This window comes from Miscanthus floridulus, chromosome 17, assembly GCF_019320115.1.
Source record: "Miscanthus floridulus cultivar M001 chromosome 17, ASM1932011v1, whole genome shotgun sequence".
NCBI lineage: Eukaryota > Viridiplantae > Streptophyta > Magnoliopsida > Poales > Poaceae > Miscanthus > Miscanthus floridulus.
Genome location: NC_089596.1, coordinates 3085939 through 3113752, shown reverse-complemented (window position 1 = coordinate 3113752; position 27814 = coordinate 3085939). Strand labels below are relative to the sequence as shown.

The 27814-nt window shown below is 51.8% G+C and overlaps 4 protein-coding genes across 4 annotated transcripts; 3 read left to right on the top strand and 1 right to left on the bottom strand.

Annotated features, from left to right (window-relative positions):
• The first annotated feature begins 507 nt into the window (after positions 1 to 507).
• Positions 508 to 2938, top strand: LOC136517869 (DNA repair RAD52-like protein 2, chloroplastic). The gene is made up of 4 exons (XM_066511526.1): positions 508 to 862; positions 1048 to 1085; positions 1540 to 1631; positions 2518 to 2938. The coding sequence occupies exons 1-4, from the start codon at positions 570 to 572 to the stop codon at positions 2662 to 2664; spliced, it is 570 nt and encodes a 189-aa protein (XP_066367623.1). The 5' UTR covers positions 508 to 569; the 3' UTR covers positions 2665 to 2938.
• Positions 2939 to 5723: 2785 nt separating this feature from the next.
• Positions 5724 to 11979, top strand: LOC136517647 (uncharacterized). The gene is made up of 7 exons (XM_066511266.1): positions 5724 to 6132; positions 6222 to 6591; positions 6704 to 6857; positions 7333 to 7377; positions 9751 to 9910; positions 10485 to 10846; positions 11126 to 11979. The coding sequence occupies exons 1-7, from the start codon at positions 5896 to 5898 to the stop codon at positions 11442 to 11444; spliced, it is 1647 nt and encodes a 548-aa protein (XP_066367363.1). The 5' UTR covers positions 5724 to 5895; the 3' UTR covers positions 11445 to 11979.
• Positions 11980 to 17615: 5636 nt separating this feature from the next.
• Positions 17616 to 19631, bottom strand: LOC136517674 (uncharacterized). The gene is made up of 3 exons (XM_066511307.1): positions 19358 to 19631; positions 18557 to 19194; positions 17616 to 18446 (listed from the first exon to the last, which is right to left on the bottom strand). Exons 1-3 carry the CDS (start codon positions 19614 to 19616, stop codon positions 17775 to 17777), a joined length of 1569 nt encoding a protein of 522 aa, XP_066367404.1. The 5' UTR covers positions 19617 to 19631; the 3' UTR covers positions 17616 to 17774.
• A 5531-nt stretch (positions 19632 to 25162) lies between these two features.
• On the top strand, positions 25163 to 27320 carry LOC136516753 (ankyrin repeat domain-containing protein 2A-like). Its single transcript, XM_066510236.1, has 6 exons — positions 25163 to 25318; positions 25463 to 25614; positions 25884 to 26257; positions 26358 to 26535; positions 26647 to 26879; positions 26975 to 27320. Exons 1-6 carry the CDS (start codon positions 25306 to 25308, stop codon positions 27072 to 27074), a joined length of 1050 nt encoding a protein of 349 aa, XP_066366333.1. The 5' UTR covers positions 25163 to 25305; the 3' UTR covers positions 27075 to 27320.
• The last annotated feature ends 494 nt before the right edge of the window (positions 27321 to 27814 follow it).

Here is a 27814-nt window from a genome sequence, read left to right as displayed (position 1 = left end):
GTATATATATCCACGGGTTTGGTTTTGGTGATGGATTTCCACCCGAATCGGTTTTCGGGGCGGATTCGGGTTTCGATTTCGGGTTTCGGTTTTTGGTGCACGGAGACTCCACCCGATCCGAACCCGACCCGTTGCCATCCTTAGTCACCTTTTATCAACAGCCTGTTCGGTTGGCTGGTTCATATCGTTGCTGGTTCGTGAAGGAGTACTGCTGGCTGGTTTGTGTGAGAGAAAAATACTGTTCTGGCTGGAAATTTACGATCATTTACGACAAGCCACAGCCAAACGAACAGGCTGCAAGTCTATCCTACAGTTATTTGGGAGTAGTATAACAAATCCCTCCGATTAAAGCATTAAACCCTCTAGTTGAATGTCTATAGGCATAACATAGATGTGAAAGTATATTTTAAAAATATGGCCTGGGTAGCTTGCCTACGTTGGATGAGCTTTCAACGGTTGAGATCAGCAATGTACGTGCACAACTGCCGTCTCACTCGCACCAACCGCGGTTGCCAACCTAACCAGCCTTTGACCCCCCCGCCACCCGCCGCCCGCCGCCGCCGCAGACCATGGAGCCCGCTTCCGCCTTCCTCGCGCGCGCGCTCACCACTCCGCTCCCGGCATCCGCCGCCCTCCCGCGGCGCCGCCCGGCCCGCGTGTCCGTCGCCGCCGCGGCGCCGGAGCGCAAGCCGCCGGGCGCGGTGGCGTCCACCACCAACTACGTCGTGCCGCTCGACGCCGCGCCGTCCGGGATCACGCGCCCGCTCGTCGAGATCCTCCGCGATCTCAACAAGCGCGTCCCGGACGCCATCGTGCGGCCCCCCTCCCGGCGCGCCTCCGCCTCCGACCCCGTCATCCCCTGGTGCGTGCGCCACCCCACCTACCGCCGCTACTAGCTCTCTTGCTCTTCTCATGCTGCGGCTGAGCTAAAGCGTCGCAGATCTTAATCCTAGGCCAGAATTCAGGCGGATCTAGCAACCCATGCGTGATGCTTGGACCATACTCATATTTTGTCTGACAACTCTTCCTCGTCCTGATTGTTCACAGGTACCATGCCAACAGGATGCTCAGCTTTTATGCTCCAGGTGAGGCTACAATCCAAACTCATGCTACTGATAATGCCCACTCACTATTATTATGTGCTCTTGTTACAACTGAGGCTAGTTGCCATTTTTCTGCCTGTTATTTTTGAATTGTGCATGGTGCATCCCCATCCAAGCAGCTTGCTTTCATACACATACACTATTGCGATTGAAACTTGAAAGGTTGTAAACCTGTAATGAAGCGTGAAGGGTGGATCAGTAAGTAGTAGGAGTATACATGAGTTGCATTGGATTATTGTCATTTGGGTGTCAGCAAAAATCCATTTATCATCAGACGAATTTTCAACATTTCCTTTCCGTTCCATTGTAAAATTGCCCCAGCTCCTCGCTCCACTGATCCTGTGTGTTGTGACTCTTGACTTGAAATGTGCTGGTTGTGCTTCACGTGCCAACTGTTTGCTTTTCATAATTTCACTGGGTTGTTCTCTTTGTTCAGGTTGGTGTGGGGAAGTCCGTGATGTTATTTACACTGACAGTGGAAAGGTGACGGTCATATACCGTGTGACTGTACGCGGAACAGATGGAGAGGTACCTCCACTATCATCTTCAACTGTGATAACTGATTGATATTTGTCTCAGACCATTAGTTGAATGGATAACCAATCTCGCTGTTGCTTATAACTTTATTGTGTAAGAACATTTTAGTATTTTTTCCTTTCTTTTTTTGTGGATAGATGATAGTTGATACGTGGGGTTGGGCCTGAAATCCATGGGACAGCTCAGGCAAGAGAGGCTCTTTTTTGTGCATTATAGATTTATAGATGTTAGGTTACCATGAATTCTGCTAGTGCTTGTTCATCAGTTTTGTCAAAACGATTCCAGTGGCAGACCATTCCAAATTCTTACTCGATCTTGAAGGCTTTGCCTATTTTCCCACCCAAGGTATAACTGCATTGCTGTGTCATTTTTTGGCCATTAGTAAGAAGTAAGAACCAGCAAAGCCTGAATTCGTTTTCTACAGCTCACCAAACAGAATGTGGTTTGGTACATGCATGTTAATCCATACCATTAAACAGGGAGAGCCTAAAATGGCATAAGGAACTCCCAGTCTGTTCAGTTAGCCTCAAGGGTGCCAGTGAACTATATGATATATGATATGAGCAGAGGGCATAAGGTTATGTCATTCAGCACTGTATCATAACCCTTCATCCTGCCTCGGACACCTTGGCTTTAACATTGTACTGTCCATGCCCAGTTATGTTCTAGGTTATGCAGTCCGTGTTCTGAAGGCTTTAATTTGCACCATGGTTTTAACAATCTGCGCTGCGGGCCATGCCCGATTACATTTTAGGCTATGCAGTTTGTGTTCTGAAGGAGATGTTGAATTTGCAGGCATAAAATGAAATGAATTACCGGCACACTAAAACTGCAGAGTTATTTGATAGTCCTGTCTGGTGTTGTTTCCCTGATGCAGGTTCATAGGGAGGCCGCCGGAACAGCATCACTGAGCGATGCACGGTTCGACGATCCCGTGTCTGCGGCAGAAGAGGCCGCGTTCTGCAAAGCCTGCGCACGGTTTGGTTTCGGCCTGTACCTGTACCATGAAGACGAGACGTCGTAGAAGACCCAACATTTCTCCACATCGGCTCTGTTCAGATTTGCGCTTGAGAGGCTGTGGTGTACTGGTGTTGATCAGTCAGTCTATCAGATACCCATACTGCACTGTAAATACAGAGGCACATCAAGTTACCCCTTGTTGCTAGGGTCCTTGAGCTGTTGTAATGTTGGTGCCATGTTGTTTACTCATTTTCGTACAGTCTTGTCTTGCAAAAATGTTGTCATCTACAGTTGGTGTGGATTATGGAATTATGAATATATATGCAGTACCTTTTTTTTCCTTATGTCAAACATACATATTCACTCTGTCCAAGGTTGTACAAAAATATACGTAGCATCCAATTAGTTTCAATGAATCCGCCATAAAATATTTCTTATTTGGCATTCTAGACTAGATGCTGACATGTTTTTCTAACATCTTAGTCGAAGTTACTAAAAATGGCTTGACACAAGCTTTTTCTTTCCTAAATGCTAATTTACATGCGCGCGTTAGCGCCCTGGCATGCACACCGCTTGCTGCCATCCAATCTCCCATAGTGCGGACGCGGCCGTTCGATGCGTAGGCGACGGGAAGAGGTGGAATCCGCTCGGTGGAGCCCACTATTAGGCAACACTGTTCGAATTTGGGGAGTCACGCCCGTCATTTTCGCCTTCTCTCCTCTCTCTTCTGTCCGCCCCCTCTCCTCTGTCCGCCCCGTCACCGGCGATGCCGGAGATCCGCGGCGGCGCAACCCCCCGCCCTCCCCTGCGGCTGTCACGCCAGTGCTCCCCGGCAGCCTACGCGACCCATCTCCGACGGCCACGCAGGCCCCCCGTCCTCCCCCGCAGCTGCCGCGCCAGCGCTCCCCGACGGCCTGTGCGACCCATCTCCGACGGCCGCGCAGGCCTCGCCCCCTCCCAGCTGCTGCGGAGGCGCTCCTTGGCGGCCGTGGTACCCTCCCCGACAACCGGCCTTGCTCTGTCAAGCAGATCCTTCCGGCTTGTTGTGTGTCGACATTTTGGCGTCGATAGCTAGGAACTGCAAGTCAACATTACCAACATCAGCCTCTGTAGCTTCTGTGACACCAATAATTGTCACTGGTTCAACTTCATTCTCAGCAGCAGCTGCCTCTATGTGTGTGTCTTCCAAGGAGCATTGCAGTTATGAAAATTGTAGGCAGATCTGAGACTGCATCATAGGTACTAGGTACCTATGTACAAAACATAGGATTTCTTGTCTCAACAACATCTTCGAAGATATCATATGCCTCTGCAGGAAGTTCATTCAAATCCATAACCCTTTTCCCTGCACGTTTGAAACAAGCAATTACATGTTATCTTTCAAGCATTTTATTCCAAATTATTAGGCAACTACTAACAAAACTAATAGTACTTTCATAGGCAAATGACAATACATTCCAAACAATCTATCCATAACAATCAATAAGCTTACCCTCCTTAATTTTCTAATTTCTTTGTTTCTTTTTTATTTATGATTGTTACTGACAATGTGTATATAAAAAAGAGAAACTTCATTGAAGGGAGAATCATATCAGCTTATCACATGCTTAGGTTACAGTTTGTACTGTGCATGATATCTAAAACTCGATTTGATTCTAAGCTTATTAGTGTTTAGCATTTGATAAGTTGAATAATCATCTTGCTCGATTGTGCATTTGTGGTCGCAATACACATATGCTGCTGAACCTGGCACTTTTGGTCACATGTATGCTGTTGCAACTTGCAACGCCTATATGATGCTGAAAGTATTTAGCTTTGGTCACACAAATGTTGGTGTAACAGGCACTATTTTCTCATTGTTATGCTACTCGAAAATGCCATGCATATGTGTTGCCAAAAAAGAACTGTTGCTCACATTTGTGATGTTTGAGACACCTTACTGGTGACATGTTCCTTGACCTCTAGTTAAGGCAGTGTTCGGCTGAGCTACAAGCCGGCTGGTTCAGCTTCTTTTTTCAGCCGAAGCAGTGTTTTTCTCTCACAACATTTCAGCATGAACAGTAAAGAATTCATTCCAGCCGAACACTGCCTAAGTTTCTCTTAGTTATAATCCAATCATTTCCCATGTATTGCAGATGTGTTATTATTAGACAATTTTCTGATTCTTATAATAGATAATTTTCTGATTCTTGTCTCGTCAGTGTTGTGTTTCATGGAAATGGTAATGCAGTACATATGAAGGACGATGCATGGCTGGTATTTTGTGTTACATTTGCCAACTTGAATTTGTAAACAAGAAGTGATTATGTAAATTGTTAGGCAGCTGGTATAATTCTGTTTAGCTCTAATATGCTCTTTTTTCCTACATGTTGGACAGCAATGTGAAGGCACCAGCAAATGATATGAAGACATGTGTAAATCTGTGAATATCTAGCAATGTGAAGGCACCAACAAATAATACGAAGACATGTGAAAATCTGTGAATATCTACCGATCTGTAACTACCTACCAATATGTGACTTCCTAGCAATCTGTGAAGATATGTAGACAACTAGCAATCTATTGCTTTATGAATGTGTTGAAAATACCCATCACATGGTATGATGGAAGAAAAGCATTAAGAATTGAAAAGGGAAAAACCTTGGGAGGAGATATGAACATGCATTAATCTGACTTGAAATACCTGTTACTGTTGATACTTTGCCTGAATAAATGCTTCAATCTTTGGATGTATGCGATTTTCTTCATGATCTTGGGTTCTGTGATCTCCTGGGTGATTTTCTTGGTTCTGTTGAGATCGAATCTGGGAGTGGTCACGGTGGGAAGAAATTGCTTGCAGGATAAGAAGATGTTGGACGTGCTTTTTAGTGTGGGCCGCCGCGCGTGTCTGCAGAGAAGGGAAGGCGCGCACGCGAGGAGCCCTCCCCGCCCTGCTTCCCTTTTTAGAACAGTAGTAAAATTCTTTTCTAAAATAAAGTGTGCAGTGAGATGGGGGTTTTTCTGCACGCCTAGACAGTAGTCAAATTCTTTTTCTTTTTCTAAAATCTCAGATGTCATTTTCACACCTGCGAAACCGGCTTATAATCGTAACTAGTCGTCGTTGGCTGCGGCTGACGGGTTGAGTGTGCGTGCGTGCGGGCGAGACACGCGGATACACCCACCGGGATACACCCGCAGCGACTCGCGGGGACGCGGGCGGGCGAGAGGAGGTCGGACACCCAGGAGACCCGCGGCCGCTCCGCTTCGCTGCCCAACCCCTTGTCCTGTCCTCGACCCGTCCGCCGCCGCGTTCGACATGGGCGACCCGCCGGCGCTCAAGAGGCCCAAGCTCGAAAAGGACGACAACGGCTCCACCTACTGCCCCCGACCCGCCTCCAATGGCGCGGGCGCCACCGCCGCCAGCGGGGCGCCGCCGCGCGACGACGTGGAGGAGGAGGATGACATCTCGGAGGAGGCGGTCGTCGCCCTCGTCGCGCACCGCGAGCGCGACGTCGAGCGCTGCAAGCTCAAGCTGCTCCACTACCAGTCCCTGGTACGCCCTCGCGCTCGCCTTTCTGACATGACGATGATGACAAGGCTGCGATCTTGGTTGGGTTTCTCAATTCCCGATGGCCGCCGCAGCTGGACACCGCGGAGATGAAGCTGGAAGAGGCGCAGTCGAGGCTCGCCAGGTTCCGAGATCGCAAGCCGCCGCCAACCCGGTCGGAACCCAAGCTACCGACGCCGCCAATCCAGAGGGACCCCAAGCCATCCCCGCCGCCAATCCAGAGGGATCCCAAGCCATCGCCGCAGCCGCCACTGCCAGAGAAGAAGGCTCCCTCGCCCGCGCCGCAGCCGTCGGCGAGGCCGCAGCTTGTCATCCCTGGGACCAGCAACCGACCGGCCCCGCGCCCTGAGCCCATGCCTGGGTTGAAGAAGGCCGCCGCCCCGTCATCGTCGGCGCCTCTAGAGCGGTCAAGGAAAGAGGAGAAGCAACCCAAGAGAAAGATTGGTACTTACTACAGATCTCCCCCCTTAGGAGTTGTTTTGGCCGTGGTTTGATCGTTATTGATGTTTGATGTGCTATACATACATGTCTCAGCCGTGCTTATCTGGTTTTGCAGAACAGAAGGAGCATCAGAACTTGATTTCGAGTGTCAAGAAATCATCTGCAACTATGCTTAAATTTCAAGGTGGCAATTTGGTCTCGAGCCAACACAGGAGGAAGCTTAGGTGTCTTGAGCTATGCCCTGCTAATGATCAGCTTGTTGTTACCAGGTACAATTCATGGGATATAATAAATACTAGTAAATAGGCACCATGAATGCACCAACTGTAGGGAAAAAAAGAGCGCAAACATGTACTAGTAGTGTTCAGCTTTGGCATCATTGAACTCCACCTCCAGAATTTTTGGGTGCCTGCAACAATACACAAAAAAGGGTTTTGTAATGGCAGTCTACAAGCACCGCACGCAAAGCAAGCTTACTTCTAAGTTGGACTATTTGCTTGTACTTCTTTCTTAGACAAAATTTTGTGAGCAGTAGTATGGGCTGCTGGTTTAGATTTGTAAACTGGGATGACTGGACTAAGTTCTCAACCACTGTTCCAATATACATGCTTAGTCAAATGAATGATTTTGTTTACTTGTTTATCTCAAATTGCATGTGACAGAAAGAAATAATTTAAATTAAACATGATTTGATAAGTTTGCTTAATTTCCAAAACTTTAATCTTATGCTTTCTTGTGATGCAGTGCACTGGATGGATTGGTTACTTTATGGCAAGTGGAGACTAGAGGGTACACATAATGTTACTATGAATTCTCAACGTGTTTTCCTTTTCATTTCCTTTTTTTTACTTATCTTTCAATCATATTTAACAGATATGTCGCTAGTTTCTGTAAAGTTTTAGTGAAATATGAACTAGGTAAAGTTTATGCCCTATGATACTTGCAAATGATCTGAGCTTAAGTGGTTATGGTTACATGGTGATGGAAGAAAGAAAACTTATATCTATCCTAAAACTTAAATCCATACTTTGTATAAACCTTAATGAGTGACTCAGCAGTACATAATGATAGCTTTGCTTGACAGATATTGCATTGGTTTTGTAGATTTGTGCAAACAGGAGCCTTAGACAATGCTTTATTCTTGAAGCCTCACTCCCAAAATGATCATATATTGACACTAAGGAGATAATAAATGCATACATGAGGTTGTTATCAATTATGTAGATTTAAGTGTTGATTTTTGCAATTAAGACTGAAGTGCCCACCTTAGTATGTCTTACCTTGCCAAGTTTATTAGCACAAAATGACAAAAAAACAAGGTAATCTGCTTTCTTTTATTGTTTGTCTCTTGTCTCTCTTCTGGCACTTCGTCGAGACTTGGATACTAAACTCAGCACTTTTCTTTTCTCTCTTCTCGCGCAACCAAAATGTTGTAATGCTATGGCACAACTGAAAATTCAGCACTTTTCTTGTGCGCTGGTATCCCCAGCAGGATTTTTACTCTGAAACCTTTACTCATTTTATTTTATTTTAAGTTCAGCACAGTTAGTAGCCAAAAAGGATTTGCCAACACTTTCCATTGTGCCATGGGGAACACCATTATGGTCAAACATCCAACAACTCTCCTTCAATACAACAACAACAACAACAACAAAGCCTTTAGGTCCCAAACAAGTTGGGGTAGGCTAGAGTTGAAACCCAGCAGAAGCAATCAAGGTTAAAAAAAAAACTCGACCTGCGGGGGGTTATGATGGCCCCCGGGTTTCCCTTTAAGAAGAAGATCTTCTCACACAGATCGAGAAAACCCCCGAACCCCCGTCCCACATCCTGACGCAGGAGGTGCCGTAACCCTGTGAGAACCGGGCCGGAGCCTACCACTGCGCTTTGGCACATGGGGACGGGCGAGGGGATTTTTTTAACCTCAGCCTGAAATCCGCTCCCACGGGGAGTCGAACTCAGGACCTGAGGAGTGCCGCTGGGCCACCTAACCATTAGGACTAGGCGCCCTTTGGCAGAAGCAATCAAGGTTCAGGCACGTGAATAGCTGTTTTCCAGGCACTCCTATCTAAGGCTAAGTCTTTGGGTATATTCCATCCTTTCAAGTCTCCTTTTACTGCCTCTACCCAAGTCAACTTCGGTCTTCCTCTGCCTCTCTTCACGTTACTATCTTGGCTTAGGATTCCACTACGCACCGGTGCCTCTGGAGGTCTCCGTTGGATATGTCCAAACCATCTCAACCGGTGTTGGACAAGCTTTTCTTCAATTGGTGCTACCCCTAATCTATCACGTATATCATCGTTCCGAACATCCAACAACTCTCCTTCAATACATGTTAGTAAAATTTTAGCGTATTATTTTAATGAAGGCGAACTTGCTGTGGGCACAGACATGATGGTTAATATACTGTTTTAACATCAGAATATCAGATAACATCAACCTTCTGAATCTTGTACAGTAGTTAACAATCATGGGACTGGCTAGGCCCAACATGTGAGGCAAGCAGCATGGATGTCCCATCCAAGCCATGCAGCAACAGCCTGATCTTATCTGCTAGGTTAGTTGGTTTCTTAGTGTTTAGTTGCATTAGGAATACCCATCGGTTAGTTGTGAGGCTATTTGAAGGAACCATGTATTCATGAGGAGGCAGGCAAGAATCAATCAGTCTAGTTCCCCATCTGTATTTTTCTCATCTTTAGCAGCCTACTCCACCTAGCCAGTCTCCCAGTGGATTTACCCCGTCATGGACTGGGAACATGGCATTAACCTTACTCAAGTCACATGGGAAGATGATTTTGGAAAGATTTTAGTATAGGTACAACCTTTAGGAAGTGTATTTTTTGTTGTTGTTTATTATGTGCGTTGGTGTATCCGTGTTTCATGTCATTACTTTTTGAAGGAAGAAATGCTACACTGCCGCCACATGTTATTTAGCATGTCAATGTTAAATTTGTACACCAGTAGTGCAGATACTAAGGAGAATATAGTTCTGCGTGATAGATGCACTTATTGTCTGAGTACATGGTAACTTTAACTTTTATCATTTATGGTTGCGGAAGCACACCCCTGCAAACACAATTTGCGTTAGTGAAAAGGTAAAATTGTTGGGCAGGTATCTTTTCAATTTTTAGCACCATTTGACAATGTACATTATTATACTTGCAGACCTTCTCTCTCATTTCGTGGCAAAACAGATTTCTTTTCTCCAAAGCATAGATGGCCTGAAGACATAGCTTGGCATCCAGACTGTGAGACAATTTTTGCTGTATACACTGCTGATAATGACGATTCTCAGGTTTCAATGACAAACCTTATATCAGGACAAGTAAGAACTCTATCTAAACTTGTGCACCCCTTTCATCTAGCTACATGGTTATATAGATTCAGTTAGGTGCAGTGTTATAATGTGATTAAAATTATCAAATTCTGCATATATGATTTTCATATAATTAGTATTTTGAAATAATAGTTAGAGGGAGGAATTTGAGAGGTGGTTGTTTTAGTTATTCCTGCTCATGTATTAACTTAATTTGGGCAAACCACAGTTAGACTCTGCTCTTTTTCTTTTGTTCTATCATGTTGACAGCAATAATGATTGGCTGCTGAGGTAGTGAGGTGGTCTACCTTTAATCGACCAGTCATAACTCAGTTAGGTTTTCCCAAAATTTTCTTCAGTGATTGCCTTCATGCCATTTTACTGTTTCACTGTGTAGCGTGTAGGTGTCAATGCCTTGGTGTGATATGTTGTCACGTGACGTAAAACCTTGACAGAATTGATTTGGTCATCCCTACTTTCTAGCTATACTTGTCTATGCCTTATTTTTGTGAGTAACAGATAATCTACTTTCTTGAAATATTACTAAACGGTGTTTGACAATTTTTCCCCTGAACTGAAACAGAGGAAAGTTACTTTCCTACCGGAGAAGCCTCACTCAAAAGGAATCATAAATAACATAAGTTTCATGCCCTGGTCTGATGCATGCTTTGTAACTGGAGGAAGTGACCATGCTGTTATACTTTGGGAAGACAAAGATGATTCATGGAAACCCAAGAGAGTGCATAAGGATTTCCATTCTTCTGCTGTCATGGGTGTTGCTGGATTGCAACAGAAAAAAACAATATTATCAGTTGGCTGTGACAAGAGGATAATAGGATTTGATCTCTCTGCTGGAAGGACAGAGTTCAAGAACCTAATTGATAGCAAATGCATGAGTGTATTAGCAAATCCATGCGATTTCAACTTATACATGGTGCAGACAGGGTAAGTGAAATTAAAAAAAAAGTTTCTGGAATAGTGGGTCGATTTTATAGCTGTTATCTTTAACCCTTGAGGTAATCCTAACCTAAACCTATTCTTGCATTATAACTTGCAAGTTTAATGTACTCCTGAAGCTGTAGTTTTATATAAAAAAAAATCTTTCAGTGATTGAGATACATATAGTGATTACATTATGTTCTAAGTGCAATGGTTGTCAGTATCGCTCTATTCATATTTGGGGTGCATGCTTAAACAGTCTTGTCTGTTTCTTTGTGCTAACAGGGCTCCAGGCAGACAGCTGCGCTTGTTTGATGTCAGGCTTAGGCAAACTGAGGTTCATGCATTTGGTTGGAAACAAGAGAGCAGTGAGTCTCAGTCAGCTCTGATTAACCAATCATGGTCTCCAGATGGCTGGTACGTGTCGTCTGGTTCAGCAGATCCTGTGATCCACATCTTCGACATCAGGCATCATGGCCAGAATCCTTGCCAGTCTGTTCAGGCACACCAGAAGCGAGTGTTCAAAGCTGTTTGGCACCAAACATTGCCATATCTGACCTCCATATCGTCGGACCTCAACATTGGAATCCACAGATATTCATGAAAGTGCCATCACGTTTTGGGCTGATTTTGGCGCTCAGCGATGTTTTTTGGTAGTGAAATAGGAACGTTCCATGAAGACCTGTGAAATTTGTTTGCTCAAAGCAGGACTTTGCATCAATCGAGGAAACAGCAAAATCAGCGTGCTTTGAGCTTGTTTTGCTGGCCCTGGTTCGCCATTGGCTATGTGGAAGAACCACGCAGTTCAGCTGAGGAGCCCCAGAGTTGGATGTTTGCTCCAGTTGATCGAAACTTCTTTTGAGCTGCTGCCTGAGTGGTAGGTCATTCATCTGAACTCTATTTGGCTCATTGTGTTGCCCTGGTTACTTTGGGAAGAAAACAGTCAACTGTACACATTATGTCCAATATATACGGCAATGTATTCCCTCGTCTGTTACTGCCTTTTTGCAGTAGATTTGCCCATGTTTGGGTCGTTTACAGGAGATACAGGTTTCTGTTTCTCCAAAAAAAAGAGTAAAATAATAATGTATCCAAGGCCATAATTTGTGGTGTTCGGTATTTACTTCAGTATTCTTGCACTTGCCGTCCTGTGGTCAGGAGAGTTCTTTCATGTTTGTTTGCTGTTTTTTTTAGAAAAAGTGAAATAGTTTTTATTCAGAAACTTCATCAGCATCATTTTAGAACAAGTAATTGTCAAGGGCGGTATGCGGCAGGGACGCCGGGCCTCGACTACGGAGCTCGTACCCGCGCTCCGTGGTAAACACGACGAGGTTATGCCCCCACGTCGCTCAACACTCGCCGGGTTTTGCCCCCAGGCTCGTGGCTTAGAGAAGAGGTAGGAGATTAGACTGAATGATTCTTGCTTAATCTCTCAATGTGCGGTTACAGGAATATATGGCCTCCGGCCCAACCACTCTTCCTAAACTTAAGGACTGCCAAAGGAAAATAACAAAAAAAAGGAAACAACCAATTACTCTCTTCCTTCTAATCTTAGCCACTTGACGTGATCACCGGCTGACTCAGGCGTGCTGCTCGATCAGCAGCGCGGCGCACATCGCGTGCCCTGCGATGCCGCGTGTACGTGTGCCCGTACATTACATCTCTCCCCTCCTCGAGAGGCAGCTCGTCCTCGAGCTGAAATTGGGGATATCGGGTGCGGAGCGAGTCGACATCCTCCCAGGTTGCTGAAGCTGGCGACGCCCCCTTCCACTGAACGAGGACCTGGCGCACTCCGCGCGCCAAGCGTGACTTGACAGCCCGCTCGGGCTCTGGAACGATCGCGCCATGGCGAACAGGAGGGAGGGCTGGTGGTTCCTGCGGTGGGTTGCCATGGAATTTCTTGAGCAGCCCAACGTGGAAGACATCGTGGAGGCGAGCTTGGGGAGGCAGGGCCAGGCGGACTGCGACGTCGTTGATGAGCTCGACGACGCGGTATGGCCCGTAGAAGCGAGGCTTGAGCTTTCCAGCCGATGCTTGGGGCATGGATGCAGTAGGCCGCTGACGAAGTCGAAGCAGGACCCAGTCGCCTGCCTGGTAGGTGACCTCGCGGTGGAGATGGTCGTAGTGGCGCTTCTGTATGGCCTGGGCCTGCTCGAGCCGGTGCCGAATGTCCTCCAGGAACTCCGTGCGTTCCTCCAGCGTGCGGGCCACCGCCGGCACCCTGGAGTCACCATGCGCGTAGGTGCGCAGGGATGGTGGATAGCGACCGTAGACGACGCGGAACGGCGTGTCGCGCAACGACGACTGGAAGGCGGTGTTGAAGACGTACTCCGCCCATGGAAGCCAGCGTAGCCAGTCGCGTGGACGATCACCTGTCAAGCATCGAAGGTACATGATGATGACTTTGTTAGCGGACTCCGATTGCCCATCCGACTGCGGGTGGAAAGCCGTCGTCATCCGCAGCTTGGTGCCACTCAAGCGCATCAGCTCGTCCCAGAAATTGGAGGTGAACACGGAGTCGCGGTCGGAGACGATGGACTGCGGAATGCCGTGCAGCCGAACGATTTCGGAGAAGAAGGACTGGGCCACAGTCTCCGCCGAGTACGGGTGCGCCAGGGGTATAAAGTGCGCGTACTTGCTGAAACGGTCCACCACCGTCAAGATGACTGACTTGCCCCGTACGCGCGGCAGCGCCTCGACGAAGTCCATGGCGATGTCCGACCAAACACCCTGTGGCACTGGTAGTGGCAACAGCAGTCCGGCCGGGTGGAGATGTTCCGGCTTGTTGCGCTGGCACACTGTACACGCACGAACAAGGTCCTGCACCACACGTTTCATGTTAGGGAAGTGGAAGTCGCGGCGGAGTCGGTGCAGCGTGCGCTGGACGCCCTCATGGCCCTCCTCATGGACCGCCCGCAGCACCTCCTGCAGCAGCGGTGAGTCAGGCGGCAGGTACAACCGTCCGCCGTAGTGGACCAGCCCGTCGGTGAAGGCCCAGGGCTGCGACTTGGAGCCGCGGCTGATGGCGTCCTGTAGAGCAACCAGCTCCGGGTCGGAGGCATGAGCTTGGAGAAGGCGGTCGAGGAAGTCGAAGCGCGGTCCGGACAGCAGCATCACCGAGCCCTCCTCCGAAGTATCGCGGCGCGACAGGGCATCTGCCACGGCATTTGTATGCCCCAGCTTGTACTCAACAGTGAAGTCGAAGCCGAGGAGTTTCCCGACCCAATGGTGTTGCGGGATCGTGGACAGCCTCTGATCCAACAAGTACTTGAGGCTGTAATGATCTGTCTTGACCTCGAAGCGCCGCCCCCAAAGGTAGGGCCTCCAGTGGCGCACGGCCTGGACGAGGCCGATCAGTTCGCGCTCGTACGCCGCGAGAGCTCGGTGCCGGGGAGCCACAGACCGGCTGAAGAAGGCCACCGGGTGGCTGTCCTGGACCAGCACCGCCCCGAAGCCATGCGAGGACGCGTCGCACTCGACGACGAATGTCTTGGAGAAGTCCGGCATGGCGAGCACCGGGGCCGAGGTGACCGCCGCCTTTAGCGCGGTGAACGCAGCAGCCGCGTCGGGCGACCAAGCGAACCCGTCCTTCTTGAGCAGGGCGGTGAGAGGCGCGGCGATGGTGCCGTAGTTGTGCACGAACTTCCGGTAGTACCCGGCAAGTCCCAGGAAGCCACGCACGGCGCGCGCGGATCGTGGCTGCTGCCAGTCCCGCACAGCCTGCACCTTTGTCGGATCCATGGCGACGCCCGCGGCCGACACCACGTGGCCGAGGTACGCGACGGAAGACGCCGCGAACGCGCATTTGGAGCGCTTCACGAAGAGCTGGTGCTGCTGGAGCGCCCCGAAGACGCGCAGGTGGCGTAGGTGATCCGCCCATGTACGACTGTAAATCAGAATGTCATCAAAAAACACAAGCACAAAGCGGCGGAGGAAGGGCCGAAGGACGTCATTCATCAAAGCTTGGAACGTAGCGGGGGCGTTGCACAGCCTGAACGCCATGACCAAGAACTCGTACAGGCCGTCATGAGTCCTGAACGCCGTCTTGTGTATGTCAGCCGGACGCATGCGGACTTGGTGATACCCCGAACGCAGATCGAGCTTGGTGAAGAAGCACGCCCCATGGAGCTCGTCCAGCAGCTCGTCGACGACGGGGATGGGGAACGCGTCCTTGACGGTGAGCGCGTTGAGCGCCCGGTAGTCGACGCAGAAACGCCACGACCCGTCCGGTTTCTTGACGAGGAGGACCGGGGACGAGAACGCGGAATCGCTGCGCCGCACGATGCCCTGCTCGATCATCGCGGCGCATTGCCGCTCCAATTCATCCTTGTGGGCCGCTGGGTACCTGTACGGCCGGACGGCCACCGGCAGCGCGCCCGTCTTGAGGACGATGCTGTGGTCACGTGCACGTGGCGGTGGCAGCCCGGTGGGCTCGGCGAAGAGGCCGCCGAACGCGGTCAGCAGCTCCTCCAGTAAGGCTGCCGGCGCCGTGATGTTGGAGAGGCGCGGTGCTCGCTGTGCGGCCACGTCCTCCCAGCAGATAGTGCGGCCATGGCGCGTAAAGGCCACGGTGCGCGTGGTCAAGTCCCACACCATCTTGCCCAGCGTGACCATCCACTGGGTGCCGAGGACGACGTCGTAGCCGGCGAGCGGCATCACGTAGAGGTCGACGCAGAAGTTCTCGCCAGCAATGGCGATCGAGGCCTGACGGAGGACGCCCGGGCATGCGATGCGTTCGCCATTGGCCACGGTGGCGGTGAGGCGCGGGCTGGACTGGACGGCGAGCCCTGTGCGCGCTGCAGCCGCCTCTGCGATGAAGTTGTGCGTGGAGCCGGTGTCCAGCAGGGCAGTGAGCGTCACCGCGCCCACTGTCACGCGCACCTGCATGGAGTCACAAATGGGCATACCAGCCACTGCTCGAAGGGAGAACAGCGGTGCAGCGAGGTCGGCATCGGCGGCCGCCGGAGCCGCGTCCTCCAACTCGATGCCGTCAATGTAGAAGATGCGGCGGCACACCCGATTGTGCCCTCGTGAGTATGGCTCGTTACAGTTGTAACACAGGCCAAGGCGACGTCGCTCCGCTTGTTCCTCCGTCGAGAGCCGCTTGGATGGCCCAGCCGCGCCTCGGGGTGGGGGCGCCGGAAGGGCCAGCTGCTGCTGCGGCGCTGGGAGGGCCGGCACCGGGAGCACTTGCGGAGGGGGCGCGGCGCCCGCTGGCAGCACTGGTCGTGGAGGCGGGGCTGGCAGGATCGCCCGCGTAGCCGCCCGAGGAGGCAGTTGGCTGAGCCGGTCCAGTTCGATCAGCTCCAACGTCCTGGCCAGACTCATGGCCGCGGCCAAGGTTTCCGGCGCGTGGATGCGCACCCGATGGCTTAGCGGAGGCAGCAACCCTCCGGTGTACAGCTGTACACGCTGGCTTTCCTCCAGTCGACCAGCCCGCGGAAGAAGAGCCTGGAAACGGTTGGAGTATTCCTCCACCGATCCGGTGCGTCGGCACTCCGTGAGCTCGAACAGCGGCGCGGATCGCAGCGCCGGGCCGAACCGAAGATTGAGGAGCTCCTTGAAGCGACCCCACGGCGGCGTGCCTTCATCCTCCTGGAGTTGGAGGAACCACAATTGGGCCACATCCTCCAGGTTGTACGACGCCATCCACACCTTCTCCTCCGGCATGGTGCGCTGCTGACGGAAATAAGACTCACACCGATTCAGGAAGATCAGTGGGTCGGACTTGCCGTCGAATCGCGGGAAGTCCATCTTCTGGAATCGCGGAGGGCGATCCGGTGGGTGCTGGTCGTGGGAGTGGACGCTGGAGTCGGCGGAAGAGCCGATCTTCTCCTGCATGGTCGCCATGTCGTTTTGCATCTTGGACATATCGGTGGTGAGTGTCTGGAGCAGCTTCATCACGTCGGCAATGGAGGGCTGATCGCCCATGGCTGGCGATGAAGAGGTGGCTGTGGACGGGGAAGGAGGAGATGGTGGCGGCTGGTGGGCTGGTTGCGCGGCGGCTGTGGAGGATTGGTTGGATGTGGTGGGAGAGGATCGACGAGACTGAGATACCAGGTTGTCAAGGGCGGTATGCGGCAGGGACGCCGGGCCTCGACTACGGAGCTCGTACCCGCGCTCCGTGGTAAACACGACGAGGTTATGCCCCCACGTCGCTCAACACTCGCCGGGTTTTGCCCCCAGGCTCGTGGCTTAGAGAAGAGGTAGGAGATTAGACTGAATGATTCTTGCTTAATCTCTCAATGTGCGGTTACAGGAATATATGGCCTCCGGCCCAACCACTCTTCCTAAACTTAAGGACTGCCAAAGGAAAATAACAAAAAAAGGAAACAACCAATTACTCTCTTCCTTCTAATCTTAGCCACTTGACGTGATCACCGGCTGACTCAGGCGTGCTGCTCGATCAGCAGCGCGGCGCACATCGCGTGCCCTGCGATGCCGCGTGTACGTGTGCCCGTACATTACAATAATTCCAGTATACCAACCATATGGAATCATTTTCCCCTTGATTCTTGATTCTGATCAGCATGTTCTGAGAGTAGCAGCTGTCCTGAAGAATTTAGACGGCGCAAGCAGACTTGTCTCATTGTCTGTCTCTTGTCTCGTTGTCTATTTGTCTGTTTAGTATTTCTTACAAGTTTCAACTAGAATTGTTTCCTCTTCATTATTTTTTTATAAAAAAATATAAAAAAAACTAGAATTTGCTTCTTTAACCAGATGAGGTGTTGCTTGCAAGCAAATGGCATCTGTGAGAGTGAGAACAATTAACACTTTCACCCTGTCTTTGTATTATTATCAGATATATAATAAAAAAAATACCTTGTTCACTTAACTTATCAGCACGGCTTATTAGTCATGATACAGTGTTTTTCTCTCCCAACAAAACAGTATCAGCCGACTTATCAGCCGCGTACAGTAGTCTCTCTAGTCTCTACCAGCAGCTGTTGCTGGCCCGTTGCTGTTCAGGTACAAGGACGTCGAAGCCACTGAGCGTCCACTCCGCCTCCTCGGCCTTGTCGCTGATGTAAATCTCCGTGCCGACGTCGAGCGACGTCCACCGCCTCCTGGCCGGCGGCGTGCCGGGGTCCTGGTAGAAGTAGAGCGCGTGCGACATGGCGCCGACGTCGAGCTCCCACGCCCTGGGGTCGCCGACCCAGCCCTGCCCTTTCGCCGTGGGGTAGCCGAACTCGCCCCACACGGGGTGCGGCAGCAGCTGTAGGATCTCCTGCGCCTGCGGGTTGCTGTACGGGTCGCAGTAGGTGGTGGGCTTCTCCGCGCGCGCCGCGTTCCCAGGGGAGCAGTACACGTGGTAGGCGCCATAGGGGAAGCGGGCCCCGTCGGTGCGGTGCACGCGGCTGCCGTTCCGGAACGTGTGCCACGGCGGGCACTGGTCGATCCGCGACGGCCTGCACCACGCCGGCGTCGACGGGTTGATGATCATCTCGCTGTACCGCGTCACGTCCGTCGCCGTGTCGCCGTCGCAGGCGCGCCCATCGTTCTTCCAGCAGCTGCCCATGTCCATCAGGTAGAACTGGCTGTTGCGCCCGCCGCCCTGCTTCACCTCCAGGGTCAACCGCACCTTGAAGTCCGGGGACTCCGGCACCTGCTCCGCCGGCCGGCAGCGAGGTGGTCAGTCACATGCTCTGTTTTGTTTTCCACGTGCTATTGCATGCAGTAGAAAAGAATCAGAGGAACTGGCTGGCCGGAGCTTACTCTCTTGGTCATGCCTCTGGTGTCGTAGTGGTAGCCGCCGGAGAACCCCCTGGTGGCGTCGGAGCGCAGGTACAGCATCAGCCACGGGTACTTGCTGGACGTGCGCAGCTTGTGGTGGAACGCCCACCCACCGCCTCCGCTCGCCGCCACCTCTTTCTCCCACGTCACGGAGTAGGACGAGACGTCGCCGCCGGCGCCAAGGCGGTTGCCGGCGTCCAGGTCGTAGGTCCCGAACATGCCGCCGCGGAGCCAGCGGCCGGCGTCGTCCAGCGCGGTGCGGTTGTGGAACAGCAGCGGCTGGTTCATACACCCGGCGCCGCCGGGGCACGGGAAGCGGGACGTCTGCGGGAACGGGCGCGCGGGGCGGCCGTTCTCGGGGCATATGGCGGCGGTGGTGTCGAGGTTGCCGTTCTTGAGCATGACCATCCAGAACTGCCACGGCGCCGGGGAGTCGGCCACCTGGCAGCGGTCGCCGAGGTAGAGCTCCTTCGCCGGCGCGTAGAGGTCGGCGTCGGTGATGGGGGCCGTGGACGGCGGGGAACCCGGGAACGGGTCGCCCGCGCCCAGGCGGTTGTCGGCGTCGGTCACCAGGTGCGCCACCGAGTACACTGGCTGCCCGTGCTCGTCGGAGCTCGTCTCTGCGGAAGAAAGATTCACGCATGCAATCCGTCGTCGTCAGAAAACCGAATCGAATCTTGGTGGCATGGCAGACCACCCACCCCGGGAGAAGCGCGGGATTGGTGATTCATTCGTTCTAATGTGTGCAAGGGACGGGAGAGAGAGAGGGATGGATGGACGGACCGAGATCGAAGCAGTCGGCGCCGCGGGGGCTGCCCATGCCGGGGACCTCCTGGCCGACCTCGTTGCAGAAGTTCCACGCCTCCCAGGCCACGCGGAGGCCGTCGCGCCGCATGCCGGAGTCCCCGACCGCGGAGACATAACCGCCGCCGCCGCCGCCGCCGCCGCCGTGCGTCCGGATGGCTCGTGCGGCCTGGCAGCAGCACGCGAGAAGGGCGACGAGGAGGAAGGTGGCCACTGCCGGTGCCGGGCACGCGGACATTTGGGAAGTGGAAGGAAAGGGAATCGTTGCTTGTTGGACTTGGACAGCAGCGGCAGCTGGTGTGATCCGATGCGCAGTTGCCAGTGCCTGCCAGGTGCCAGCCGGTGGATGACGACAGCCTGCCGGACAGTGGTTGGTACTGGCGGTTGGCCCCGCGCCGCCGCGGAAAAAATTTCTGTGGGCGATGGGCCCAAAGCCCCGTCCGCTAGTGACTTGGGGTGAAGACGAGGCAAATCGGAGGGGCCGGGCAAGTGTGACTGTACTGTACGAGTAGGAGTACGTGGGCCGGCCCGGGCCTGCTGGGCTGGGATACCCGACCGCGGACGCGGAGACACGGGTCCTTCTCAGTCCATTGAAGCATACAGTCGGAGCTCCCATTTCAGAGTTCTCAACTCATTGAGCCAAGCAAGGTGAACAGAGGAATGCACTTCCATTCTCTGAAACTACCATTCACACACATCCTACTCGACACGGTAAGCAACTGTAATTGGATAAACAAATGTTTTTTATTTATTAAATCATAGCGGCCTACACATATATAGTCCACAAATACCAAACAAATGCTATATATATTTTTTTATTTTACAAAGTCATGGCCGCACTCACACTGTCCAACAAATATCGAACAAGTGGAAATTCTTTTGACAGAGTCATTAGATTTGTTTGCCTCAACTCCAAAGAAACCATGCATGGTTGGAGCAGACTGGGCAATGTATTAACAACCGACTGTTCCAGCATGTCCAGTCGGACTATACGTAAAAACACATCGGTGCCGGACTTTGGCAGCCCTTGACTTTTGAGTTTTGCAATTATGATTTTTTCATGATGATTATGATCATGATGCTGATGCTTGACAAAATGCAATGATGGGTCATGACGGAGCCCTCGATTGAGTTTTTTTTATAGACCCAATTCACTTCCTCTCTTGTGTTCAGTTCTCACGCGTTCCTAACACTATTCCGCTTACAATTTAAATTTGAGCTGTCGTAAGAATGTATAACTTGTATTCTTCACAAACATGATTTTTTGATTACTCGTGGTGTGAAACAAATAGAATACGTAGAGTGTATATATATATGCAAAAGAAGAGAAAAATAAGTAGAGGTCCTGGTTTACGGTCTTTCGCTGGAGTTGAGCATAAACAAGAAGTACGGAAACCCTAAGTTAAAAGTAGAGACTTTGATTTTCCCCCTAGAACACGACTTCACGCGTATTTCATTAAGAAGAAGAAGGCCGAAAGAACGGCTTACAGAACGCAGCTACAGACGAACCTATAGTGCCGGTTACATAACCACGGAGAAAGTGGTTAGGAACCTAAATGACAACAAAGCAGAAAGAAAGGCGGAAGGAGAGGCCCTTCACCACAAGCCTAAACGACTGGACCTGCAAAGAAAAAATACATCAACGCAAGGCTGCCAACATAGGAGATGAAGCCGCGGTGGCAAAGCATCCACCGAAAAGAGAAACGGCGGCAAAGTATCCACCTGAAAAACGCAGCGGCAAAGCATCCGCCATAGACTATGCGTCAAAGTATCCGCAGGTGCGGGGCCCCAACACGCACTCAGCAGCATCTACAAGAGGGGTGAGCCTGAAGCGACATCGGCAGCAAAGTCCGCCCAAGTAGCAACGACGGCAAAGCATCCGTCAAAGAAGAGCGACAGCGGCAAAGCATCCGCTGCGAAGAACAAAGCGACTGTGGCAACACCTAGCAGGCTGAACAAACCATTGCGAAGAGAAGCTTGAAGCACACGCAGGCACAGCCCAAGTGGAAGTGACTCCGTTGAGTAGAGGGAGGCGTGCTGTAGAAGTTCTCCAGCGATGCCTTCAGGAAGGATAATGACATCCGCAGATGCCACCAATGCTAGAAGAAGCACGGTCTTTCGACCCCAGCCTGCCCCCGACGAACAGCCTCTTTGACGACGCCTTCAGTAAGATAGATGGCGCTTAATGCGTCACCGCCGCCAGCCCGAAGGAACCGGGCAAGGTTTTCACCCAGAGGCTGAACATCCACATATACAGGCCACCCGTGGCACCCACAACGGTGACTTCGAAGGCAGAGGGCCGAAGCCACCAGAACGGGCACCAAAAGTGCCAGCAGTCTCCGCCCTACCACAAAAACGACCAGCAGCCCCTAGACACTGGCAGCTAGATCATGCGGCCGCGTGCTGACAGGGAGAGGATTGCGCGCCGTAGCAGCCCGCAGCCACCCCGGCCACGACGGCGAGAGGGGGAAGCCAGCCACAGCACACGGGCCTGCACGACGAAGCCGCCGACACCCCCAAGGTCGCAGGCGCCCAAGCACCCTCTGCCGCCACGCCCAGAGCGTGCGCGCCCCTCGTAAGCATTTCGTCGAGCACACGGTCGGCGCGCCACTGCGAGCTGGCTAGGGAGGAGAGCAACCGACGATGGGGTGGCCCTGTCCACCGATGGCTGGGGATGTCCGCCGCCGCCGCGAGCAGGGCGAAGCCAGCCATGGCCTGGCCCCCGGCTGCCGCCATCATGGCCCCGGCCCCGGCAGCTTTGGAACGCGCTCCAGGAGGCCCCGTGAACCCTGCCGTAGCCGCCCAGAGCGACACCTCCCCTAGGTAGCAGATCCGGCGATGAGGATGACGGATCCAGCCCCCCTGAGTCTGGATCCGGCTCGCCGGAGAAGCCAAAGGAAGAGGCATGGTGGTGGAGGGGTGGGAGGGAGGAGATGGGGAGGAAAGGGGCTGCGACAGGCACCTTTTTTTGGGCTGCCGTGGGCCGCCGCACGCCGGAGGGCGACGACGGCGGCCGAAGGTAAGGCGGGTAGGTGGAGCCTCTAGGGTGCCGACGAGGTCGCTCCCCGAGTCGCCCCTGGGAGCGCTTGGGGGAGGGGAGGCAATGGTTCCCCTGAAATACTAGAGACCTTGATTTGAAGGTCTAAGGGCTTGTTTGGATTGCAGGAATTCCAAAGGAATTTCAAAGGAATGCAGTTCCTCCATTTTGATGATGTCATGTGCCGTTTGGAACGAAGGATTCAGCGTTGCCGTTCCTCTGGAAAGGAACACTTCCATTCACAAAAACGCAGGAACGAAAAACTCTACTCGGATCCAAAGTTTTCGCGTATGCCATGAGACGGACGCACGCGTGCAGGTAAGAAGCCGGTAGAAAGCAAATGTTTTATGCCTCTTCTTACCTTTCCAAAGTGGTCAACTGCTCATCTTCTTGCTTGAGCTCATGGCTATCCGTCCATGGCTGACCTGGCACCAAGCTGGTGTGTGGGAGGGAGGGGGGCGCGGCTGTGCGAGGGGCAGTGGCTATCGGAGGGGCGACGACGGCGGCAGCAAGTGGCTTGCGTCGGTGGCGGCGCAGCAACCAAGAGAGAGACTACGAGACTTTCGGCCTGTTCGCTGATTGGTTTCTGAGCTGATTTGGGCTGGCTGGTGCTGATTTATTGTGAGAGTAAAACACTGTTGGCTGGCTGGTTTGGGCTGGCTGAAACCAACAAGTGAACAGGCCGTTTGGAAGAGAACACGGTGAAAATGAGAAAGGCAAACAGTGGATGAGAATTGCTCTGAACTTTGGTCAATAACCATAGATAGTAGGCCCCACATGTAAGTGAGAGCGTGAGGGGATAGATGACCAATGTCATCTCCGTGCCAGAGCCTAGAGGATTTCGTATGTACTTTCATTTATATTAACAAGTGTTCATCTCTTTTCACAATGTCTCGTGTTTTGGGAATCCTGTGTTACAATTCCTTTGTTCTAAACACTCCAATCTATATTTTCCTGTGTTTTTTCTTTCCTCTGTTTTCCCATAACACCTATATCATATTCCTACGTTTTTTTTCCTTTCCTCTGTTTTGCATTCCTTTATTCCAAACAGGCTCTCTTTAACTACTCCATGAGTGCTTAAGGAGTTTGTAACTTTGTATGCATAGATGACATTTTAATACAAAAGAAATGCAGAAATGTTTACATATGAATGATTGCAGGGGAAAAAAAAAGGCTTTCACAAAGAACAAAACAAGCAGACGAATGATGTACAGCCCTCCGCGCGCGCATGCGAGAGAGAAAGAACTTGAGCTACCCTCGGGCTTCAGTGCGGCAGCGATGCAGCTGAGCTGGTTGATGAAAACATTTGCACTGCACCTTTTCAGCTGCAGCGACTGGGACTGCACATCATTCTCTGATTCTCTCCCAGCCACAGCCCACAGGCAGTCTGAAGACGCTTGAGCTGATTGTTCTGCCCCTGTTACCTGGAAGAAAACATGCAATATATAGGAGTATGCCATGCGCCCAAGGTATCCGACAATGTGTTGCCTTTATATGCTACTGCACTTTTGCAGTGGTTCTGCGGTTGAAAGACCAAAATGACAACGGTGAAGTTCTTCCATGTTTGGAGCTCTTTTTTGAAAGACCCCATGTTTTCGAGCTCTTGCTGCACAGATTCTATCGGCCTACAAAAATAAGGTAAAAGAGCTTTGTTACGCAGAGAATTATTATTGTTTTATTAATTAAGGGGGGGTGGATCTAGCACTAGGGTAGGACAGACTCGAGCCTTTGCTACTGCTACTCGAAGCATGAAAACTCCTCTTAGCCCCATACAAATACAAATTAGTACCTATAGCAGGAGGAGCTAGATATGGAAGATAATGAGATAAGCTCTTTTTAACTTATGTTTCTAGATCCGCTCTGATGTAATTCAAAATAACAATCAGTGGTCGTGTGCTCTTTAGAAAGAAAGAAAGAAAGAAAGTACTAGAAGAGTACAACTACAGCGCCGTGATGAGAAGCTAAAAAACAGCAGAACCGCAGCGTTAGTCGCAACAGCAGGCGAGGGAAGGTATTGCATCCGCACATTTGCTATCCCAAATCCCTGACCCGGATTCCCCCATGCTTTGGTGGGCCCTCCATTGCATGCCATGCAAGCTTGGCACCTCAGCTATATATCTCTTTGGCTCACGCCACAGGGCCAGATGCTAAAGGTTTGTGAAAAGAAAATTCCAAGAAGCTTCTCAATCTTTCAATTGAACTTGGTTTTGATTTACTAGGGAGAAACAGTAGGAAGATACTGTCTCAGCCTCACCGATTTGATTATCTTCTCCTCCCGAAATCACACAAGATTGTTTCCTTTTTGCCCTCTTGAATGAATGAGCCATGCGCAGTAGATAGGAAAACAAAGTACAAGGTCTCCATTTTACTGAGGTCTTTATTTAAGATAAATTATAGTAACAGAATTGTCAACTTCACCTTTGAAAGTTCATACTCCATGCTTGCCCTGAGACCAAACAAAAGAAGAAAAAAAAACCTTTTAATTTCATTCACAACTTAAAAGAGCAAGATTTGCATCAAGAAATCCTGAAAAACCCGATTTTTTTACCTGCAAAAAACACCCTGAAAAAAAATGCAAAAACACTGATGACTTGCAAGGAGATCTACCTGTGGGCTGTGGTGGGGGTGCTTTTACCTCCACCTTTTTTTTTCTTTGGTTCTCTGTGAAAGGAGATGCTCCTTGCAGCATATCCATCATCCATGTGTACAAATTGCAATCACTCAAACGCTATATAAGCCAAATCACGGCGTGGGCGCCTCTGGTTGGTCGCCTTCCCTCCTTAGCTCCTCTCCTCTCCACAACTGCAGCCAGAGGCACCCACCTTATCGCCACCCTCGCTCGCTTGCTCAGTTCATCGCCAGCGCCTCCTTCTTCCCCGCCGCCGTCGACATGGCTGCGCAAGGTCAGGGATTTGATTTGATTTGATTTGATTCTTCTCCATGCCATGCTTTCTCTTCTGTTCATCTGTTCTTGGCGTGCGGGATTTGTGGCCATGAAATGAAGTAATCGAAAAGCTCAAGACGACTTGGGGGTGGTGTTTGTGCAGAGGAGAAGACTGCTGCTGCTGTCACGACAGAGGAGCCTGTGCCGGCGGCGGAGCAGCAGCCTCAGCCTAAGACAGCTGGGGCGGCGCGCAGGGCAGGGCCGTCGGCGCCGGCCAACCCCTTCGACTTCTCCACCATGATGAACCTTTTCAATGTACGCTGCTGAGTCGTCTTCCTCCTTTTGCTCATCAGATGCTTTTGCAAAACTCGAGATGTTCCATATGAAACTTGGTAGCAACAACTATACATATAACAAACTTAACTTCAAAAAAGGAATCAAATTTTGTGACATTTAGCCGAGTTTGATCTTATTACAGCCGAAAGAGGTTGATTAATTGGCCTACCGCCTACCTTGTGAATTTCCAACGATGGCCGGCCCTCGACATCTTTCTTGGTTAACAAATGTTGAGTTGTCGTCGGCAGGACCCTAGCATCAAGGAGATGGCAGAGCAGATTGCCAAGGACCCGGCGTTCACGGAGATGGCGGAGCAGCTACAGAAGACGGTGGTGTCCCCGCGGCAGCAGCAGCGGCAGCAGGCGCCGGCGGCGCAGCTGGACCCGCAGAAGTACGTGGCGACGATGCAGCAGCTGATGCAGAACCCGCAGTTCGTGGCCATGGCGGAGCGGCTGGGCAGCGCGCTGATGCAGGACCCGGCCGTGTCCACCATGCTGGGAGGCCTCACCAATCCGGCGCACAAGGAGCAGCTGGAGGCCCGCGTCGCGCGCATGAAGGATGACCCCGAGCTCAAGCCCATCCTCGACGAGATCGAGTCCGGTGGCCCCGCCGCCATGATGAAGTGAGCTGCGAGCTTGCTTTGTTCCTTCAACAAGAGATGATCGAGTACGGGAAGAACTGCCGTGGTGAACGAATGATCGAATGCGTGTTTGATGGTTCAGGTACTGGAACGACCCCGAGGCTCTGCAGAAGTTCGGCCGCGCGATGGGCGTCGGCGGCGGCCCGTCCGGCGAGCCCGGCGGCGCGGAGCACGCCGAGGCGGAGGACGACGCCGGGGAGGAAGGCGAGTACGAGGACGAGTCCATCGTCCACCACACCGCGAGCGTCGGCGACGTCGAGGTCTGTGCCGCTGCCACGCACGAACGCAGCTCCTTTAGCTCGTTAAGGTTACGACATGCATGGTGCTGACACCGTGACACGCACCGCCGTGGTCGTTGGAGCTGCACGCAGGGCCTGAAGAAAGCGCTGGAGGACGGCGCGGATAAGGACGAGGAGGATTCGGAAGGGCGGCGTGGCCTCCACTTCGCGTGCGGCTACGGCGAGCTCCAGTGCGCGCAGGCGCTCCTGGAGGCCGGCGCCGCGGTGGACGCCGTCGACAAGAACAAGAACACCGCGCTGCACTACGCCGCCGGATACGGCCGCAAGGACTGCGTCGCGCTCCTGCTCGAGAGCGGCGCCGCCGTGTAAGCCGCCCGCCCGCTCCCCCGATCTGCCGGCTCACCTGAAAGCTAGGTAGCAGCCTGATGACACCTGCGGGTTGATTGGATTGCTCATGCAGGACGCTGCAGAACCTGGACGGGAAGACGCCCATCGACGTGGCCAAGCTCAACAACCAGGACGACGTCCTCAAGCTGCTGGAGAAGCACGCCTTCGTATAGACGCCGCCGGCCGCCGGCCCGTCCTGCTCCTGTCGCCGCCGCCTCCACGTTGCTCTGCATACCATGCTTTGCTGATTTTCTCCCGATCCACCTTCATCACTTAGTTGCATTGGGTGTGTATGTATCGAGAGTATCGTCGGTCTCAGATTTTGCTTGCGTGATCACGGTGCAATTATATTTTTATTTATCGGACTCCTCGTTCATCAGGAGGTTTTCGTAATGAATAAGGAACAGATTTCCGTTTCACCGTCTAATCCAATCTGTGTTTAGAGTTCCAGATCAGAAATTTTCATCTTCAATTTTGTGATCGCCGAATTGGGGGCCCGCACGTCCGGATGTATGCCCACGCGCTGCACTCCGTTTCGCGTGCTCCATGCAGGGCCCGCGCCGTTCGAGCGACAAGAGGGGAAGGGGGCGGCGCCTCCGATTCAGAAAGACCTGGCCGCGGCGTCGTATGGATGCCCTGCCGGCGTTGAGAGGAGGACACACAAGACGACGCAGCAAAAGGCGAGGAGGAGAGATGTAATACCCGATTTGCTTTTGAAACATCTAAATACAACAGTTGCAATATACGTCTGGAGGCAGATAAAACACTTGAAACTTGCTTCTGAAACACTTGAAAAAACACCTGAAAACACTTGAAAACTATTGCAACCATACGCAACATCCAGATAAACACGCATGCAATGTATGTGTGAAATATTTACAATATCTAAACAAACACACTTGCAACATGCGTT